The sequence below is a fragment of the Petaurus breviceps genome, unplaced genomic scaffold (assembly GCF_028583685.1).
Source record: "Petaurus breviceps papuanus isolate PSGF00001 unplaced genomic scaffold, PetGlider_PUasm1.0 98, whole genome shotgun sequence".
Taxonomy (NCBI): Eukaryota; Metazoa; Chordata; class Mammalia; order Diprotodontia; family Petauridae; genus Petaurus; species Petaurus breviceps.
This window is the reverse complement of record NW_027187460.1, coordinates 5,826,915-5,848,831: the sequence shown is the minus strand read 5'-3', so window position 1 is coordinate 5,848,831 and position 21,917 is coordinate 5,826,915. Positions and strand designations below refer to the sequence as shown.

At 36.2% G+C, this 21,917-nt stretch overlaps 1 protein-coding gene across 8 annotated transcripts in view; it reads right to left on the bottom strand.

Annotated features, from left to right (window-relative positions):
- The window catches only part of PTK2 (protein tyrosine kinase 2), a 439,876-nt gene that overhangs the window by 67,078 nt on the left and 350,881 nt on the right, over window positions 1-21,917 (bottom strand). For all 8 annotated transcript variants that reach the window (XM_069081220.1, XM_069081223.1, XM_069081221.1 and 5 more), the window contains one exon: window positions 18,218-18,422. In XM_069081220.1, the coding sequence (XP_068937321.1) occupies window positions 18,218-18,422 (205 nt within the window). The remainder of the gene's footprint in view (window positions 1-18,217; window positions 18,423-21,917) is intronic.

Sequence of the window (21,917 nt, the reverse complement as noted above, 5' to 3'; positions counted from 1 at the left end):
TTAGTGACCAGCTGCCATGTTACATATTAGTTAATGGGAATTAGGTGTAATATCTCTGGACATTGGGCACAACAAAACTATTTAGCTGATACAGATATCAAACTTGTGACTTTAGTCTTTTCAAATACATATTCTTGGATTAATGGGCCAGAAGAGATGGGAAAACTAGACACAGAATCTTAATTCCCCACAGTTACACTGCTCTTACAGCCAAATGATAAATTCTAGGAATACAATACATAAGACTGGATTTGATGTTTCTACTTTTGATAAATACATAATATAACAGAAATACTGGACTAATAATAATTAGTTAAGGGATCAAAGTACATGTCCTGGCTCTGCTATTAACTACTTGTATGACTTTGGAAAATTCACTTAACCTGCATGAATCTCAGTTTCTTTACCTATAAAATGTATATTTGCAATAACTACTTCAGAAGGTTAAGAGGAAAGCACTTGGTAAATCTTCAAGTGCTGTGTAAATTTACTTTCCATGTTTCCTCTGAAAAAAGAGGATTCTGTAAGCAAAGGATGGAGAACTGGCTGTCAGATATATTTTAGTGGGAGTATCCTGTTCAAGTATGGGTTGGACCAGATGAACTGAGTTCCTGTGATTCTACTCTAGAAATCTACTGAGTCCATAATGTCTATGACAATATACAACAGACAACATAATAAAAACATGTCAGCTGTTAATGGAATTGTAAACTGGTATAATTATTTTGGAGAGGATTCTGGCAATAGCCAATAAGGGCATAAAACTGATCATACTATTTTATCCCATTATTACGATATTTTTTTCTGAAGGATTTTATTAAAAGGGAGAGGGAAAAAAGAAATATTTGTACTAAAGAACACATTAATAGTGTTATTTGTAACAGTAAAGAATTGGAAAAAAATCTTTATGTTCAGTGACTGATTACCAAACTGTGGCATATCAATACAAAGGCATATTTCTGTAGTTGAGGAAATGACAAGAATATAAAGGAATATGAAATTATGAAGAAATCGAGAATGAAAAAAAGTAGCAACATACACAATGGTTACATAAAAATAAGGTCAACAAATTCTGATAAATATACATATAAGATAAAGAAATCAGAAGAAAATAGTCCAGCATGTCTGTTTTTCCTTAGACTGTGAATAGTTCTAAGTTCACAGTATTAGGCATGATTTTGCTATTTATTCTGTTTGTCTGATCTTTCATTTTAATGACTAGTAAGTACTAAATCATGTAGTTTATTGTAAAACTTTACTTTAGAATTTTAGGCAAATAAATACATGTTGAACAGAACAATCTTTTTTCTTCTAAGAATACAATGAAAACAAGGAAACACAGTAACCCCACGTGTTTAGGCTCTTCATTTTTTGTGCTTCTTCCTTACTACTCCATCACCAAAAATAAAATGTAAAAATGTCTCAGGGAAATTTTAATCTTTGCTGGACAGCAAAGAATATAAATAACCCACAGAAATGTCTTTGTTCTTACAATGGGAAGACCATTCCATAGAAGGAATAAAGAATACATGGAGAGATATTCCCAACCTCTTCCTCTCTCCAGCTGTTTAAGAACCTAAAGCAGTTACTTAGAATGTGCAGATGGTCAGAGGGGTCAGATTTAAGCATACTTTCCCAAACTACAAATATTTTTAGCAACAATAAGCTTAGGAAACATTTCTATTCCAAACTTTTGCTTGCAGAATAATAAAACTTCACATTTTCTAGAGTGGAGGAGGGGTTCACAAAATTTTTCTCTTTTTAAATTTCCTTAGCTCAGTCAACAAAAGACACAATATATAAAGAGACTTCTTTTGTCCAAAAAATTCTAAAACACTTGGAAGTTTTCTGTAAAATTGTACAATCTTTGTCCATGAGCCATAGATAAAGAAAAAGGAGATGAGGAAAAGAATTCTATACTAAATTAAAAAAAAATCTTGCTTTATGCAAAAATAGACTCAATCACTTTATAGCATTAAGAAGGCAATCCAAATGAACTAGAGAGTTCAGGTATAACACAAATAAACATCTCACAGCAATGAAACAAATGTATAATTTTATTCTCCTATACCACAAGAGACTTTCTGTCTCTCTGGGCTTATAGCCATCAGCAGTCAATGCAGAAAAGGCTTTAGCAAATTTCTGTTGCTGTGGCAACAACAGGAATTTTTATTATAAACTATTGTGATAGTTATAAAAGGGGTGGCACAATAATTCATTTGTTTCCAAAAGCACTGGTCTGAGATATAAATTTAGAGAAATAAAATATTCTTTTACAAAGAGTATGAGTTGTACTGTTTTAGGTAGTAAGTCTTCAATGGAAACATAAAGATTGATAACTGTAGAATGTATACTTAAGAGGTATGAATCATACACAAAAAATGCAAGGAGTTGTAAGGGCCCTCTGAAATCTAGTGATATATTAAAATGGGAGTTCAATTCCCTCAGTTGACAGAGGAGAAAACTGAATCTAAAAGGGATTAAGTGTGTGTGTGTGTGTGTGTGTGTGTGTGTAATAATACTAGGTCTAGAACCCAATTCTCCTGTCTCTCAAGTCCAGGGTTTTTCTACTATGCCATGCTGCCTCACATTATTATTCCAGAAAAATGAGAATAAGGTACCAAAAATACAAAGAGTAAAGAAATCAATCAGTACTGAGAGATTTCAGGAGATACAATTTTAAGTGCTGATTTTGCCACTACCTTGCTGTGTTACCATGGCAAAAATCTTTCTTATCTCTAAGTCTCAGTTTCCTTACTAATACAATGAGGAAGTTGAATTAAATTAGGGGTTGTTAACCCTGGAGTTCACAGAAGGGGTTCATGGAAAGAGTTCAGGAAGTGGGAAAAATGCATCTTCATTTTCACTAACATCTGGTTTTCTTTGTAATCTTATGTGTTTCATTTTGTGTATTTAAATATATTATTCTGAGATAGGGTCTATAGGTTTTATTAGCCTTCCAAAAGGTTCCATGACACATGAAAAGGTAAAGAACCCCTGTATTAGATGGTCTCTAAGGTCCCTTTGAGCCCTAACAGTCTGTGAGTCTGGACCAATGTAAGTTTTTAAATGATCAATAGATATTTATTTATATATTTTGCTTTTTGGAGGGCAGTTGGGGTTAAGTGACTTGCCCATGGATTTGAACTCAGGGCCAGTGCTCTATTCACTGTGCTACCTAGTTGCCCCTCAATAGATATTTACTAAGTGCCTAATTTTGTGCCAAATACTGTGCTAAGCACTGGAGATCTAAGAAGGAGCAAAAGACAGCCTCTACCCTCAAGGAACTTACAATGTAATGGAGGAGAAAACAAGCAAATAAAAATGTACAAACTATATATGGATAAATAGTTACTAATTATCAAAGGGAAGGCACAAGAATTAAGAGGGGTTGGGAAAGGCTTCCTATAAAAAAAATGGAATTTTAGTTGGGGCTTAAAGGAAGCTATGAAAGTCAACAGGTGGAACTGAGGAGGGAGAGCATTCCTGGCATGGGGACAGTCAGAAAAAAATGCCTGGAGCCAAGAGATACAGTGTCTTGTTCAAGGAAAAGCCAGGAGGCTAGTGTCTCTAGATTGAAGAGTAGGTGTTGAGGAGTAAGGCGTTAGAAGACTGGAAAGGTAGGAGGGAGCTAAGTTATGAAGGGTTCTGAATACCAAACAGAGGATTTTATATTTGATCCTGAAGATGATGGCCACTGGAGTTTACTGAGGAGTGACATGATTAGATTTGTTCTTTAGTAAAATTTCTTTGGTGGCTGAATGAAGAATAAAGTGAGACGAGACTTGAGGCAAGCAGAGCCACCTGGAGGCTATTTCAATAGTCCAGGTGTGAATGGATGAAGCCCAGAAGGGTGGCAGTCAGAGAGAAGGGGCTGTATTTAGGAGATGCTGCAGAGGTGAAATGGATAGGCCGTGGCAACAGACTGGCTTTGGGGACGGTGAAGAGAGATAGTGAGGAATGCAGGTTGACTCCTAGGTTGTGAGCCCAAGGGACTGGAAGGACAATGTTTCTTTCTCCAGTAATAGGAAAGGTAGGAGGCAGAGAGGGTTTAGGGGGAAAAGATAATGATTTCTGTTTTTGACATGCTTAGCTTAAAGATGTCTACTCGATATCCAGTTTGAAATGTCAAGAAAACACTTATTAGTTGTAGTGTAGTGTGGTGTAGATAGAAATGTAGTTCGTAGCTTCATCTGGAATATGAAATGTGAATCTTAATTCTGCAAATGAAAATGAGGTAATAGTCAAATCTGCTCTGGAGAGCACAATCAGTAAAGGCTAATAGCTTCTAAAATTGGTTGGCAAGTATCTAGAAAAAACAGCATCAGTGAAATTTGGGGTGGGGGGAGGGGGGAAAGAAGCAAAAAAACAGACCCAATAGGGAAGTAGGGAAACTTGTTTGAACAAGTTTGTGGGAATACCAGTTTTGAAACATGGTCTTTTATAATTATCCAACATTGCCTCATCGTGATGGAATTGGGCTTTCTAAACAAAGAATGGGTATTTCTGCAGCGTGGAAATCAAGTATCCAGACCTCAGATAAGGCTGGAGATAGTACAGCAAGAAGCTGCTACCAAAGAGCTCACACTTATAAACTGTTCACTCTCCTTTGATGCAGACACTTAAGAGTATAGGGAACTGCATATTTAGGTTTCTAAAAATAATGCAAAAGTTACAGTACTGTGGAAGTTATTTTAAGCTATAAAGAAGATAGTTAATACCTTAATATATCCAACTCAGAACCTCAGGAAAAGTGAGATTCTTAACTGGGTGCTGCACTCTTGCTAAAGGTATCCTGGTACTGGTGAAAATAGTACTGAACTCTAAGCCAGAAGAACTGCTTAAAAGCCACTTTTCATACTGATAATAATGCACAGTTGTAATAAGGTTTGTAAAACAAATTCTCCAGAACGACTCTGGGCAGTTCATAACACAAGTATCAACAATTTGATTTTTACAGATGAATAAACAGACTAAGAGGTAATGCAACTGTGAAACACAGTTTTAACATTTGTTGATTTTGTATATTTTAAAAGTTATATTCCCAATTCATTGGCCTGCACTTTCTCTCTTTTGTTGATGAAAATATTTAGAGATAAAATTTTTCTCTGAGTATTGATTTGGCTAGAGTCTCAAATATTTTGGCATATTGTTCCACCGATGGTAATGAAATTATCAATTGTTTCTATGATTTATTCTTTTTTTTTTTTTTAAAGCAATTGGGGTTAAGTAACTTGCTCAAGGTTACATGGCCAGGTGTTTCTGGGTGGGTGCTAAGTGTCTGAGCCCGGGATTTGATCCCCAGGTCATCCTGACACTGGAGCTGGTGCTCTTACTCGCTGTGCTCCCTGGCTGCCCCTCTATGATTTATTCTTGATTCATAAATTTTTTAGGATTAAGTTATATAATCTAATTTTTAATCCTTTGTTCAATAATAATATCTAGCATTCATATAGCACTTAAAATTTTGTGAAGTGTTTTGCAAATATCATTTTATCCTCATAGCAATCCTGAATTGTAGGTGATATTATTATTTCCATTTTACAGATGAGGAAACTGAGGTTAACTGATTTGTCTAGGGGTCACACAGCTAGTATGCCTGAGGCAGGATTCAAACTCAGGCTTTCTCAGCTTTGGGTCTAGTACACTTCCACTCTACCAATGATCCTTTATTGAATAGATTTATTGCACTGTAACTTGTAAAGAATTTTTTTACATTTCTGCTTTTCTGTGTTTTTGTTGTTGAAGTTTTTATGGCCTAATGCCTGGCCAGTTTTGGTAAATGTACCATGTTAAAGCCAAGATATATGCATTCTTTGTATTCCCATACAAAAATCAACAGAGATATCATATTTATTTATCTATCATATCTATACTTTCAAAAAATTCTATTAAAGTTCTTTATTTCTTTCTTATTTCCTTAGATTTGCCTAGTTTTGAAAGTGGTGCACTCTGATCACCAACTCATGGTTTTACACTCTATTTCTCCCTGAATTTTATTTAGTTTTTCCCTTAAGAATTTAGATACAATGTCACTTGGTGCATATATTTTAAATAATATTAACACATTGCCTACAGTATCTTTCAGCATAATAGTTTCGCTGTTTACCTCTTTTAATCAAATCTATTTATGCAGCTGCTTGGTCTGAAATAATGATTACTAACTGGTTTTGTTTTTAGTTCAGTTAAAGCATAAAAGATTTTTCCTTCAGTTTTTTTTTTTTTTTTTTTGCTTTTTGGAGGGCAATTGGGTTAAGTAACTTGCCCAAGGTCACATGGCTAGCTTTGTTTTATGTGTGTGTTAAGCTCCTGAGGCCAGATTTGAACTCAGGTCCTCCTGACTCCAGGGCCGGTGCTGTATTCACTGCACCACCTAGCTGCCCCTTTCCTTCAGCTCCTTATGCCTGTGTATGAATTTTTAGGTTTTAAGTGTTTCTTGAAAATAGAATATTTTTGGATTCTGTTTTTTAACCCCTTTTCCTCTCCTCTTCTTTTTTTATGGGTGAGTTCATTGCAATCACATTTATAATCATTAACTATGTGTTTTTCTCCATCTTGTGTTCTTCTAAGTTTTCCTCTCTTTGCTACCTAGTCCCTCTTGACAAAAAAGGTGGTGAAAGAGAAGTGAATTTCATCAGTAAAAATTACTTTTTCTAATCTTCAGTACTCCAGCTTTTGTACCATCTTGCATATGTATGACAAGCATTTTCCCACCACAACAATGGTTAGCAGCTTCTTCACCCTCAATTTTTCTCTCACTCTTCTTTCAATAATTAAAGTCATTTTGCCAGTTTACCAGTTTTTGGAATTATCTTCCATTTTTTACTATATTTTTTCTTTGTGCTCTGGCATTTCTGATTCTACTTGACTATATACTTGAAATGCTTTACTTCCTCACACTAAGTATCTCTGGCAGTCAATAAAGTGTATAGTTTGAGACACAACTTTTATATGTTTCCTTAGCATAACACCAGTTCTTAAAAACCACAATACAAGAGTGCAGCAAAACACATGTGTGGATGAACAGGAAATCCAGCTCAGTCTGGTTTTATCTTACTAAGGTCAGACATTCTGAGTGAGCCCATTGTCAGGAGAAGCACGAACATACGACCACTACCGTTACAAAACCAAACCCTCTCAAAATCACTGCTTATCCCAAGTAACTTGAATACTAGTAGAACTTGAGAGCTACTTGCATGTAGTGCCTCAGACACATCAGGCCGTTAATAAATTCTTTTTGATTAACTGACAATGGAGAGCTTGGGCAAAGTGACAGGTGAGGTGAGTTTTGCACTACTTGAAAATTTGGACCCAAAGAATGGTGATTAATAGAGGAACAGCAACTAAGAGAGGTAGTGTCAAACTCATATAGAAACAGATTCTTGAAAACCACAAGTTAACATTACCTATGTTGTAATATATTTTTATTTATTTTGTTGAACATTTCCCAATTATGTTTTAATGTGGTTTAGGCCTCAAGGCAACACCTTTAACTTAAGACAAGCCCCTATTGGGGCACCACCACTGAGCTCTGTTCCTGGCTGTGCTGTTTATTAATTTTCCTGATGGCTTAAGATAAAGTTCCACTTAAATTGCTAAAATCATGGATTATAGAATCCAGATTCAGAAAAATATTACTCAGCTAATGTGATGGGCTGAATTTAATAAGATGAAATTTAAGAGGGACTGTGTGAGGAGACAGACAATAAATGATATGAAGGAGATAAGAGCACTGAAATGGATTTTAAGCATGAATAGGAGTCAATGATGTGATTATTAGGGGGAAATCTCTGAGTGATTGAAGCACTGTCATATGGAAGAGGGCTGAGATTTATTTCAAAGACTCACCCCCGAGGAAGGAATTAAGAAGGATGAGTGTGAGTTACAGAGTAGCAGTTTTTAGCTTCAATGAAGGACAACAACAGTGTTAAGGGAAATGGTCTCAATGAGGTGAGACTGTTGTCACTGCAGGTCTGGAAGCTGATGCAGGACCACCAGATTGAACAATTTGGGATTTTTCTGATAGTGACTGAAAAAAAACTTTATTTCATTAAGTCTGTTTCTTCACTTGTAAAATGGGAATAATAACTTCTCTGCCTACTCCAAAGAATTGTTGTGAGGAAATCACCCAGTGAACAGCAAAGCAATTTATAAATGTGAGTTATTATTTACTTAAGCTATCTAATTTTACAGCTGAGAAAACTGAGGCCTGGAGAAAATAATTGATTAGAAATTCTGAAAGGGGTTAGTGTGAAGGGTGAAAGAGGGGTAAATAATTCAATCTAACTAGGCCTCTAATTGGTCTTATTCTTATTAGTGTGACACAGAGAAGCACAGATAACTGCTAAATAGAGCTATGTATGTGGACAATATAGAAAGGTGGGAGAAATTTATGAAGAGCAACAATTTATTGAAATTTGCTTGGACCATCTAATGGCTAAACTTGACAAAGCACAGGGCCAATACTCTATACACCGCACTACCTAGCTGCCCTACCTTTTCTCTGGCTTTTGACATTATTAGCCTCAGTTCCTGGATATTTTTTTGCTTCTATATTTTAACAGTAGAAATCCCTCCTGATTTTCCCATCTATCTAAAGGTTCCCTAAGTCACATTTGCCGATTCTCCATCCAGTTGTACCCACTAACCATGGGTGTTTCCCAAGACTTTGTCTCTTCTTTTTTCTTTGTATCCGCAGCAATCTCAACAGTTTCTTTGGGTTCACAGCCCATATCTATGCAGATGATTCCAAGATCTATATATCCAGCCCTAGCAACTTTTCTGAGCTATGATCATTTACCAACTGCCTTTTGGATATATCTGGAACTGGATGTCCCCCAAAGCAACTCAGACTCAATGTCTAAAACAGAATTTATTAACTCTCCCACTTCCCTATTAGAACAGAAGGTACCACTATGCTCCCTGCTCATAAACTCAGTGTCATCTTGGGCTCCTCATTCTGATTCACACCATATATCCAATCTGTTGCCCAAAATTATTGTTTCTACTTTCACATTTTCCATAATCCTATTGCAAACCCTCATTAGCTCATATAGGCTACTTAAATAGCTTTCTAACTAGTCTCCCTGCCTCAAGCCTTTCCCCACACCAATCGATCCTCCACTCAACTGCCAAGATGATTTTTCCAAAGCTTAGGTTTGACTATTTCACTTCCTGCCCAATGAACTCTAGGCTCTCCATTATCTCCTCTATTAACTCTTGTTTGGCATTTAAAACTCTTCATAACCTGACCCCTTCCTACTTTTCCATTTTTCTTATACTTTTCTCTCCTCCATGCATTCTATGATTTAGTAACAGTAGGCTACTTGTAAATCTCAAACACAACACTCTATCTCTTGTCTCCATACTTTTGCACTGTCTAGACCCAAGTCTGGGATTCTCTGCCCCTTTACTTACACCTCTTAATTCCTCTTATTTACTTAAAAACTCAGCTCAAGTCCCACTTTTTGAGACAGAACTTTTATGGATCCTTTAGTTGCTGACTGTTTCTGTCTACTCTGTAAATATCTTCTATGTACCTAGTGACATATAGGTTGCCTTTCTCATTAGAATGTAAGGTTCTTAAAAACAGGTATTGCTTTTGACATTCTTTGTATCCTCAGGGCTTAGCACATAGTAAACTTGCCAATTAAGTGAATAAGTTTAAATGTAAATTTGGTCTTAGTCTGACTATTAAACCGAGGGCAGCCATTTACATGTTACTGTTCAAATGGTAAAAATAATTTGTAGTTTAGGGGCGCCAGTGCCAAGAAAACTGTCAGATGGATATAGGGTGTTATTTTGGGGGGAAGATTAAGTTTTATTCTACATAAAACAAGTAGGAAAATCAGGCTATATGAGAGTTGATTTAAGGAATTGGGTTTAGCCTGAAGAAACTATGGAGCTTAACTCTTTTATTACCCGAAAGGCTATAAAGTGGAAAATGGACTAGACTTATTCTGCTTGGCTTCAGAAGGGAGAAGTAAGAGCAATGGGTAGAAGTTTTAGAAAGGCAAATTTAGGAGCAAGAAAGATTTTCCTAACAATCTGAGCTTTTCAAAAAGGGAACAGGTTGTCTCCATTATTTCCCCTTAGTAGATGTCTGTGAGCAAAAGCTACACAATCACATTGTAAATATATGTAGAAGATTCCTGTTCAGGTTTAGGATGGACTGAAAAACCATTATTAGGTCCCTTCCAACTCTGAGATTTTTGTAGTATAGGAGATCATAAGGATCACAAGAAAAGAGAACATACAGGTATGATGACTAAGGAATTCTGACACCGCCTTGGAAAGGAATTTGGATGCAGATACAAAACCACTTTTCAAAAAACAGAATAAAACAAGCAACTTCATGCCACTGATCAAACTTTGGGCTACTAGTTTATTAGTAAGTCCAAATTCTCACCTTGAACAAACAAGGGATCAAAGATCATTTCTGAAAAATAGGATGAGAATTGGTTCCCAGATTAAAAAAAAAAGTTTGGGTTCCAGCACCAGGAATTTATGACAACAACAAAAAGGGCCTATTTGTATTAAGACATTTATAGTTGTAAGGCAGCAAGTTATTGCAGAAAGAGAACTGCCCTTGAAAAATAAAAAAAATTTTAAAAAATCCCAACCAAATCTGACCTTGAAATCTGGTCCTGCCAATTACCACTGTATGACTCTGAGTATATCATTTAAACTGTTTGTCAGTTTCCCACTCTGCAAAATGAGGATAACAAACTTGACTGACTACCTCACTGAACTGAGGAAGGCATATTTTAACAAACTTTAAAACACTAAAGAAGTAGGAGATATTTTTGTGAGTGAGTGAAAAGTTAGTAACAACCTAAATGCCTACCATTATAATATGGTCAAACTGATTTTGGCACATGAATATAATGGAGATGATGTCATCATGAAGAAATATAGATGAAAAAGACTATCTTAAGTACCATGAAAGGCTGTAATGTTTTCACAAAAGTTGATTTATTTTAAAGGTGATTAAATACCACAACACTTCAATACATGAGACTCATGACTTGGTTGGTATGAGTACTCTCTCCACTATCATACAATAAAGGTTGTCCTCCATGTCTTAGGAGAAATCAATTAATGGACAGGCATTCATTAAGTGCTTAGTAAGTGTCAGAGCCTGTGCTAAGCACTGGGGATACAAAGACAAAAATAAAATAGTCTAGGCTTTCAAGAAGCTTATATCTTAATGGGGAAGACCACATGCACAAACCTATGAGACAAGGACAAGTTAACCATGAATTGGGCCAGCACTTCTAGCAGCTGGGGGAGGGGGAAAGATCAGAACTCCTACCCCCCACCCCCCAAAAAAAAACCTCCTTCAGAATGTTTAGCTTGAGGTGAATCTAGAAGAAAGCAAAGAATTCCAAGAGGTGGTAGTGAAGAGGGAGAGGACTCCATATTCAACTCAACATGTCCAAGCCTACCACTCTTCATGAGCTGCTGAGACTCAATTAGTTTATTACCCTAGTGATGAGGGCCTAAACTTAGATATTCTGTTTCTTAGATAGGAAATATGCAGTATACTGGCAAGGTCACATTCAAAGTCTTTTCAGTTTGGTAGGACTTGTCAGAGCTTGTACTCCCCTTCAAGAAACCAAGGGTATCTCTATACTTTGAGGAGGCATTGGTGTGGGGCTTTAAGGATATGATTAAACTTATTTTGACTAATGTGTGATCTCATCATTGTGAGAACTCCCTCCAAAGGGGCGAATCAAAACTCATCCATACCTGTGCAAATGTTATTAATATGTAAACACCTCACTACTCATGGGATCTCTTGACATTAAATAAGTACCAATATGGCCTACAGGTTGTCTATTGGGTTAGTCACTTACTCTAGCTATAGGACTGGACCAAGTCTAATCTTTTTTTTTTCCAAATAAAAGCCCTCCAAAAACATTAAGCCAGTTATCTGTCCTACCTACAACTTTCCTGCTCTGGGCTAAAAACACTCCTAGTTCACTAAAACACTCCTCATATTCATATTCTTGAGGTCCTTCACTATATTTGATACTCTGCAACTTATCAGTAGCCTGCTTAAAAAATGGCACTTACAACTGAACATCATATTGTTAATATGAAGCAAGGACAGGGTGCAACAGGATTATTACTTTCCGAAACCTGAGTGTTCTGCTTTGCTAAATGCAGCCTAAACGCATTAGACTTTTTGGCTACTACATTATACTGTTGATATATAAGGAGTAAATGGTCCAGTAAAATTCCCAGATCTTTGATAATTTGATGAGTGTAAAGTAACATGTTAGGGTGATTTTAGTTTGCATTTCTCTGATTATTAGTAATTTTGAACAATTTTCTAGGTAACTATTGTATTTACATGTCTCCCTTTGAAGATTGTTTCCTTTGACTAGAAAAAACCTGGTTGGGAGAACTGATCACAGGTCTTAAATATCTGAAGGGTTAACATGTAACAACAGTTTTCAGACTTTCTTTGAATTACCCCAGAAGATGGAATTAGGAGCAATCCTAGTCTGACTGAGCATATTCTGGTGTACTCCTGGTTACTAGAATAATTTTGGCAATTTTTTTTCATAGCAGTCAACCCTTTTACAGTTTTAGAGCATTTTAAATACACTGTTGTATTTGATATCTATCAAAATTCTATGAGAAATTTATAATATATAAGAATTATTCCTATTTTACAATTAAAGAAATTGAGGCCCAGGGAGGTTAACTGATGTCCCAAGTCACAAAGGTAGCATAAAATGGAGCTGGGCCTTGAGATTTAGGTCACATCTTTCTTTCTTTCTTTTTTTTTCCTGTTGGAGGGCAGTTGGGGTTAAATAACTTACCCAAGGTTACAACAGCTAGTTTTTTTGTGTGTGACTGTTAAGTGTCTGAGGCCGGAACTGAACTCAGGTCCTCCTGACTCTGGGGCTGGCGCTTTACTCACTGGGCCACCTAGCCAGCCCTAAGTCACATCTTTCTGAATTCAGTGTATTCTCCCCACCCCCCATTATACCCCAGCTGGATATGAAATAATTTAGACCTTGAAGTATCCTTAGAAATAATGTGGTTTACTTGTTTCATAGATAAGACCTAGAAAAGATAAGTTACTTCTCACAAGTAACTCTGGTATTCTAATGACCAAGCCAATGTTCTTCTTGCTATATAAATTGTATTGCACGTAGTTAATAGTTTTATTATCTTTATCTCTATATTTATGCATTAAATTACTGTTTTTCATAATCTACCATATGTGGACAGAGATAACTGAAAATTGATTAAAAATTTCTTTGGTAGAAGTTTTACCTTTGCACACTTATAATGTGATTTACAAATGAAAAAGTTTAATTTTATAATACAATGTCATTTATATACCCACATGTTTTTTTTAAAGAAAAATCAACTTTCTCTAAACCGTGAGCTGTCTAAAGTTTGAAAATTGATAAATGAGCCTCATGTTTTCTTTACTCCAAGTCAGCTAAATATACATTTCTCAAGTCCTTCATCCTTAAAATATTCATTTATTTTTAATCCTTTGAGATCTTATTCATTTTTAACTCTGACTTTATCTACAATCTGTGTTTCAGAAATGTTTGAAGAAAGTGGGTTTCATGATGAAGCTTGTTAAATAATTCCATAAGAATAGTAATGTGGTCATACTTTCGGGAGATGATTTCCTCATGACTCAGATTGTCTTCTTTACATCCTGTTTTATGTTGGAAGGTATGAATTATTTTTAACACCTCAACTCTGAGCTAACTGTGATGAAGTACAAAAGAAAGTTTTAGTGATGTATTTCTTGGTATCTATTACTAAGTCTCATAGTATATTTGTACTTACATTGTATCATTGCCAAATAATTGTAGTTAGTTGGCTATGTTTTCATAATGCTGTAGTAGGTGCTATACAAAGCTTGTTAATCAATGTAATCATTTCCCTAGAATCATAAAATGATAGAACGGAAAGTAATCTTAGTGATTATATAGTCCACACCCTCAGAGAGAAGACTTGGGTTTGAATATTGTCATTAATTACTCCATGTGGTTCTGGGCAAGCCCCTTCAAACGTCTTTGCACTCAGTTTCCTCATGTCTAAAATGAGGGCCTTGGAATAGATGATGTTAGAGTTCTTTTACCTCTAGAACTTGATGCTAAATATAATTCCAAGTTTAATATCGTGGAATTTAATAGGTATAAATGTAAAGTCACATAAGTGGTTTTAATTATAAGATGGAAGAGGCATGCATAGCTAGATAACAACATATCTGAAAAACTTGAGAGAGTTTAGTGGATATGTTCAATATGGATTAATAATACAAAATGGCAGCCAAAACAAAAAAGCTAATGCAGATTTATATTGCATTAAGAAAGGCAAAATATCAAGGACTGGGGTGAGAATAGCCCTATTGTTCTCTATCCTGATTAGATTATATCAGGTATAGATTCAATTCTGGATGTTCCATTTCAAGGACACTGATAATCTCAAAGTTTCCAAGATGATGAATGGCCCCCAAAACACGAAATATAAAAATGGTTTTGAGGAACTGAGGATATTTAAATCTGGAGAATGATAGCTGTCTTCAAGTATTTGGCAAACTGTCTTGAGGAAGAGGGATTAGAATTGTTCAACTAAAGAGGGCAGAAACAGTAATAATAGGTGAAAATTTTAAAGAGACCAGTTCAGGCTTGATGTAAAGGAAACAATGACTAACAATTAGAGCTATCCAAAGGTAGACAGAATCGCCTTAGAGGCAGTGGGATCCTCCATGCTCTTAAGTCTATAAACAAGGACTGAATGACCATTTGTTAAGAGCAATAGAGAAGGTACTTCTTTAGGTAAGGGCTTGGTTTTGATAGCCTTTGTAGTACATTTCAACTCTGAAATTCTATACATCTGTGAGATGAATTCTCAAAAGCAATGCTATCAAATGATTTCTGGAAGTTCAAAATGCTGAGAACACGAGCCTATCAGTAGTAAATGGGGGCCGTGCTAACTCATGAAACAAATAAAAAAAAAATTTAATGCCTCTCAGTGTTGGCCAATCCCCTTCTATTTCTCTAGTGATGTTGAGAAAGCATGCTAAAAACCACAATATTGAGATAATCTGTAAAGACTATTCTATTGAAACTTGCTAAAATACTGTTGGAGGAATTTCATCATGGCAAAATTGACAATATGGCTATATATGAAATCAGAAGTCATGAGAAAGTTGTAATTAAATGAAAGGGTTTAATGCTCTCAAGTTCTTCTGTGAGAGACCACAGACTCTGTGTAGTATTGGTTTTATTGGAAATGTACAGGACCATGAAATGATATATCATGGAATACTTTGCCATATTACACTGTAGGGATCACGCACAAAAGCAAAAGGAACATGATTAGAGGTGGGATTTGTCAGCATCTATTACTTGGAGAAGAGAGAATCAAAAAAGAATTCCCTAAGAATGTTCAAATAAATTACAAAAAAAAAACTGTTCAATATGGAAATTTTAATGTAAATGTGGGCATAAGGAGAGGGAAACAAAAAAGTTAGAAAATATGATTTAGGACTAAGGAAGGAAAGATGCCAATGTCCTACAGAACCCCAGTGGAATACTTATTTCCTATTCAAGGGTAAAGCCCTCCAGATGTTTGCAGATAGCACTGTGCTAATTTCATGAAGTTCAGAAACATTATTTTGGCTCCTAAACAAATTGTATTATCTCTGTAAGTGTTCCAAAGTACTCAGTTTAATGATTCAACTCAATTCAGTAGGCATTTATTAAGTACTCTCTATGTACCAGGTGCTATGGTAGGAAATGAACTGGAGATACCAAGACAAAAAATGAAACCACCCCAGCCTTCAAGGAGCTTATACTCTCCTGGGAGATACAACATGCATACAAATAAGTTAAGTACAAAATAAGTGTAATGTAATTGCACTAACAACTTAGAAAATTGGAAAAGACTTCAAGTATTAAGTGGCTCTGAAGAGGAGATCTGAAACTAGATACAGGAGAAGTGAAGAGACAGAGCATAGGAAGACACATAGAGGGCAAATAGAATGTCATATATAGGGTCAGCAAATAGGCCAATATGGCTAGAATGTAGAGTAAATGAGGGGGAGAAATACTTAATCATCCCAGAAAGAAATGTGGGAGTCTGATCATAAATAACTTTCGTCATAGCAGATTTTTTTTTCCCCTAATCTTAGATGGATGTAACATGTTTCAGATACAGAATCAACAAGACTTTACAACTGATAGTATATGTGGCTGTTGAGGAAAAGTGAGGAGTTGAGGATAACTTTTGCTTCCAAATATGGGTGACTAGTAGAAGGGTGGCGACTTTGACAGAAAGAAGATAGTCAATAGGAGTGGGAAATGCAGGGGAAAGACTAACGAGCTGATTTTTGGCCATGTTGAGCTTGAGATGAGTATGAGACGTTCAGAGAGAGATTTGTCAAACAGGTAAATGGAGATCAGGAGTAAGCAGCAGCATCAGTGGGGCTTTGAAGCCTTCAGAAGAATAACCAGGTCAGCAAGCCTAGGCTCAAAGTGAAGCTGAAGTTCTATAACCCTGAATCAACAGAGCTTCCTAGCAGAGCCAAACAACAATTTGCTATTGTGCAGACCCAAACCTAGGTCAAGAACTTTCAAAGTCCAGACCTGGGAAGTAGCAATCAGACTTTATTTATCTATTTGTGGTTTTGTTTTTTTTTTTGAGGGGGAAGGCAGGGCAATTGGGGTTAACTTGCCCAAGGTCATATGGCTAGTAAGTGTTAAGTGTCTGAGGTTGGATTTGAATTCAGGTCCTCCTGACTCCAGGGCCGGTGCTCTATTCACTATGCCACCCAGCCGCCTCAGCAATCAGACTTTAACTTGTGTCAGACCACTGTGGGGGCACTGAAACGTTACAGGTCCTCAGCCTGAGCTGTCCCTTGGATTCTGGAACAAAATGACACTCAATACCCCAAGAAAGAAGCAACAGGACCTGCCTAGACCTTCCATGCAAAGAGCCTAGCCCTAATATCAAGTCTGAAGTCAGAAATCCTTAATCCCTTCTATTAGGTTTTCCCTCATTTTAGGAGAAGAATGGAAAGAGAGGGGAAGAATGTATTGAGGGGTGGGAAGAATGGACAGGAAAGTCAGGGAAAATTGTTCCACATAATCAGCAAGTCAAGTAGATATTTAAATAAAGAGGAAAGAGGTAGGGGGAACAGCTGACACTTGAACTGGTTAAAGGAGGGAAGAATACATATACATAGAGTTGGGAACAAAAATACATCAGTTTTGGGAATTGGAGAAGGGAGAATTAGTGGGAGGTAGAATAAGGGAAAGATCAGTCTTGAGGAAAACAAACTAAAGATGTGTAAAAATATTTGACAAGGAAAAGTAAAGAATTCCCTATAAATTGGGGAACACCTAAAGACATGTAAGTGTGATGGAATACTCTTGTGCTGTAAGAAATGACAAAGAACATGGTTTCAGAGAAACCTGAAAAGACACCTCCCCCCAAGATCATGCATCCCGTGTTCTTGCACTATTAAATTTGGACACTGAAAGAAAATATCATAGCCTTTTCCTACATATATCATTTATTTCTCAAAAATCCAAATAACCGTGCTTGGAGTGTATATAATGCTACACATTCTTACTTCTGTGGACTCTTCCCCTAAGGTTTTTAGAAGATGCCTTGAATAGGTAGCAAGGTTTACTGTATTAGGGATGAGAAAAGTTGGGTTTGAACTAAATCCTGGTTTTGCTACTACTGTTTGTGACATTGTACAAGTTATGTTTCTCTCTAGGCCTGAGGTTCCTTTTTTTGTAAACTGTGGGGGTTGGTCTTCATGAAGATAGCAAGTAGTAAATAACAGAGCCAGGATTTGAACACAGGTTCTCTAACTGAACTGATGCAGAGTGAAGTGAATGGAATCAAGAGAACAACTTTTACAGTGGCAGATATGGTAAAAACAAACAACTTTTGAAAGAATGAGTTCTCATCAGTGTAAATCAGTCACGATTTCAGAGGATGAATGGTGAAACATGCTACCCACACCTCCTGACAAAAAGGTGAAAGAGTACAGAATGAGACACATTTTTTAGACATGGTCAATGTGAAAATTTATTCTGTTTGACTATACATGTTGTATACAGTGATTTTGTTTGTCTTTTGTTCTCAATTTGGGTGGCTGGGTGGGAGGGACAGAGATGTATTTTTGCTGATTTTAAAAAAAATGAAATTTACCTACCTGAGCTGTGCTTTGAGTTCAGTAAACCTGGGTCTTCTGCTGGGATCATATGCCCAGCATTTTGTCATAAGGCTGTAGAGGGTAGGAGGACAATTTGGAGGCATTGGTAACCGTTCACCATTCTCAATTCGACCAATTACATCATTGTTCTTCACTCCTTGGAAAGGCTTTACACCATGCATCAAAATTTCCCACATGCACACACCTGTCAAGCAGGAGGATTAAAAAGTGAATGAAGCAAATAAATTTTAATTCCCAATAAACTGAAAACATTATTAAAATGTTTAAAATACACAGTGCATAGTATAGCAACACTTTCCCTTGAATTAAAAAAATAGTATTTGGTGAATAAAGGAAGGAAATAAATTGTTAATATGCTATATCTCAAATTATAAAGCTATGATCTCTTAAGGTCACGAGTTAATGGATAAATAGATGACATTTAACAATCAGCAGAAATAATCTTTAGTCACGTATCTATGTGTAAGATGTTGTGGTAGGAAAAGTGGGACACAGATGAATAAGACTAAATCTGAGCTCTCACAGAGTTTATAAGGTAGCAGAGAAGTGACTAACTGTAATACAAATGAGATCATGTACCTATCTTTAAAGAAATGTGCTATAATGAAGGAGCAAAGACCCCTCCCCCCAAGATCATGCATCCCATGTTCTTGTACTATTAAATTTGGACACTGAAAGAAAATATCATAGTTGTTTCCTGCATATATCATTTATTTCTCAAAGATCCAAATAACTGTGCTTGGAGTGTATATAGTGCTACACATTCTTACTTCTGTGGACTCCTCCCCTAAGGTTTTTGGAAGATGCCTTGGAGAGGTTGCAAGGTTTACTGTATTAGGGATGAGAAAACTTGGGTTTGAACTGAATCCTGGTTATACTACTACTGTCTGTGACACTGTACAAGTTATTGTTTCTCTCTACGCCTGAGGTTCCTTTTTTTTGTAAACTGACGGGGTTGGTCTTCATGAAGATCACAGGTAGTAAATAACAGAGCCAGGATTTGAACCTAGGTTCTCTAACTCCACATCCAGCACACTTTCTAACAACTGTACTCTAATAAAAACCACTGGCTTGACTAAAAATGAACTGGAAGGAACTTATCAAAACAATTAATTTATACACCATCAAATTTTCCAATAAGCTTGTAATGTGGCCTTGAAGTTCCCTTTCAGTTAAAAATCTATGATGCTTGAATGTATTTAGCATCATTTCATCATTTGTGAAGTATTGAGGAAAAGTCAAGGAATGGATAATATTACTTTATAGAACATAGAAAATACAATATAACCTTTTTCTGGATTAGAATAACTATATTAATTCAGGAAATCTCTGAAGAATAATGAGTATATTTCAGGAAGGAATGTTAATGACTTTCCTATAACAAAGTTTAATGCCACTGTCTCTGAATACAATCTGCAATGAGGCTTTTATTATAATCTTTGATACATAGAAAATAAGTTACAGATCCACTGACTGGTTGGCCTTGGAATCTACTCCTTTAACATTTTAATTCAATTAAACAAACATTTATGATCTGACTTTTAATAAGCACTGCATTTTAAGTCTTTTTCAGTCTCTTGACTAAATAAGAAACCATTTCACAGGATAATACAGGATTTAGAGCTGGAAGAAACTTTGGAGATCATCTAGTATAACTCCTTCCGATTGATAAAGAGGAAATTCAACTTAAAAGAAGTAAAGATAACACAAACAGTTAAGTAGCAGAATGATAATTCTATTTTCATTCTATTATCTGACCTGACATCTTTCTGAGACATGTAAATAACATAATTCCTGGTACCTTATATAAGAAGAGATGGTAATGACAGCATTTATAATAAAATCAAAAGACTATTAAGTCTTTTTTAGCAGTTAGGTGGCAAAGTAAATAGAGTTCAAGGCCTGGAGTCAGGAAGACTCATCTTCTGAGTTCAAATATGGCCTCATTCACGTACTAACTGTGTGACCCTGGGCAAATCACTTAACCCTGTTTGCCTCAGTTTCCTTATCTGTCAAATGAGCTGAAGAAATGGCAAACCACTGCAGTATCTTTGCCAAGAAAACCCTAAATGAGGTCAGGAAGAGTCAGACATGACTGAAAAATGAGAAAACAATAAGAAATATCTTTTTATAAAGTTTATCATGGAAAGTGTGATGATAGGTTAAAACTTTAGCTTTTACTGAGTGATAAGACTGACTTATAGTAGTTAAATGATCTATTAGGTGGAATATAATCTTTAGGGAAAAGTATAGTACTGTTTATTTCTCAAGGCTTTACATCAAAATTAGAGGGAAGGGAATTTCTGTTTCAGATTGGCTTTTCCAATAATTTGTCACATTGCCTTCAGTAAATAGCTTAATTATTGATGCTACTCAGCTTTTTTGTAATTACGAAATATAAATTCTATTACACATAATGAATGTGACATAGGGAATGAAGGGCTTCACTGACTAAAAATTTATGGTTCGCAATTTTAGATAACCTTTCTTACAGTTTTTTCAAGTAACGCTGCTTATTCTTTACAGTGACTACCTAAATTTTTCCTCTTACTTCTTTATGCCTTTGCTGATCCCATGCCTGACTCTAGCCTTTCCACTCTAGAAAACACCTCTGCCTCTATGGCCTCAGGAGTCTGAGGTGAGGTTCTCCTGGAGGCTCCATTCTGAAGATGAAGCCAGGGAAACATGACCATTCTTCCACTCTTCTCGTGGTTCTTCTCCTAGGTCTCTGGACTACTGTCCTCTTGACTCACCCCTCTGCCATTTGTATTGCTTAAATATGCTTATATGCTCCAAGGTTATAAAAACGTACAGAAGAGAAGAGATGGAAGGGCAGAAGAAAACAGGTAGGACAACTTTGAAAATTATAGTTGAATTTATTATAATACTTAAAAAGAAAAGTACATAAGATATTCTCAAGTTGATCGATAATCTTTATTCTACTTCACATATGGTAATGATTATTTTATTTGGAAACTGAACTGGAACAAATATGACAAATCATCTTTACAAGTAGGAGATGAAAGAAGCTTGCATCAACATGTTTGCCTGAAAAAGAATAGCAGATAAGTTCAATATAAATGAACACTGTAGGGGCGGCCAGGTAGTGCAGTGAGTAAAAGCACCGGCCCCAGAGTCGATGACCTGGGATCGAATCGGGGCTCAGATACTTAGCACCCACCCAGAAACACCTGGCCATGTAACCTTGAGCAAATTACTTAACCCCAATTGCTTAGGGGCGGCCAGGTGGCTCAGCGAGTAAGAGCACTGGCCCCAGTGTTGGGATGACCTGGGGATCGAATCCGGGCTCAGATACTTTAGCACCACACCCAGAAATAACTGGCCATGTAACCTTGAGCAAGTTACTTAACCCCAATTGCTTTAAAAAAAAATAAATGAACACTGTGATACAGTGATGATAGCAAGTATTTATAGATAGCACTTCAAGGTTTACAAAGTGATTTACATATATGATCTTATTTGATCCTCACAATGACTCTGTGAGATAGATATTCTTCTTCTCATTGTAGAGATAATGAAATGAAGCTGAGAGAAGATAATGACTTGCCCAGGGTCACATAGATAATAAGTACCTGAGGAAGGATTTCAATTCCAGTCTTTCTGACTCCCAAGTCCAGCACTATCCATTATGCAGCTGTCTGTTATGGCAGCTGAAAAA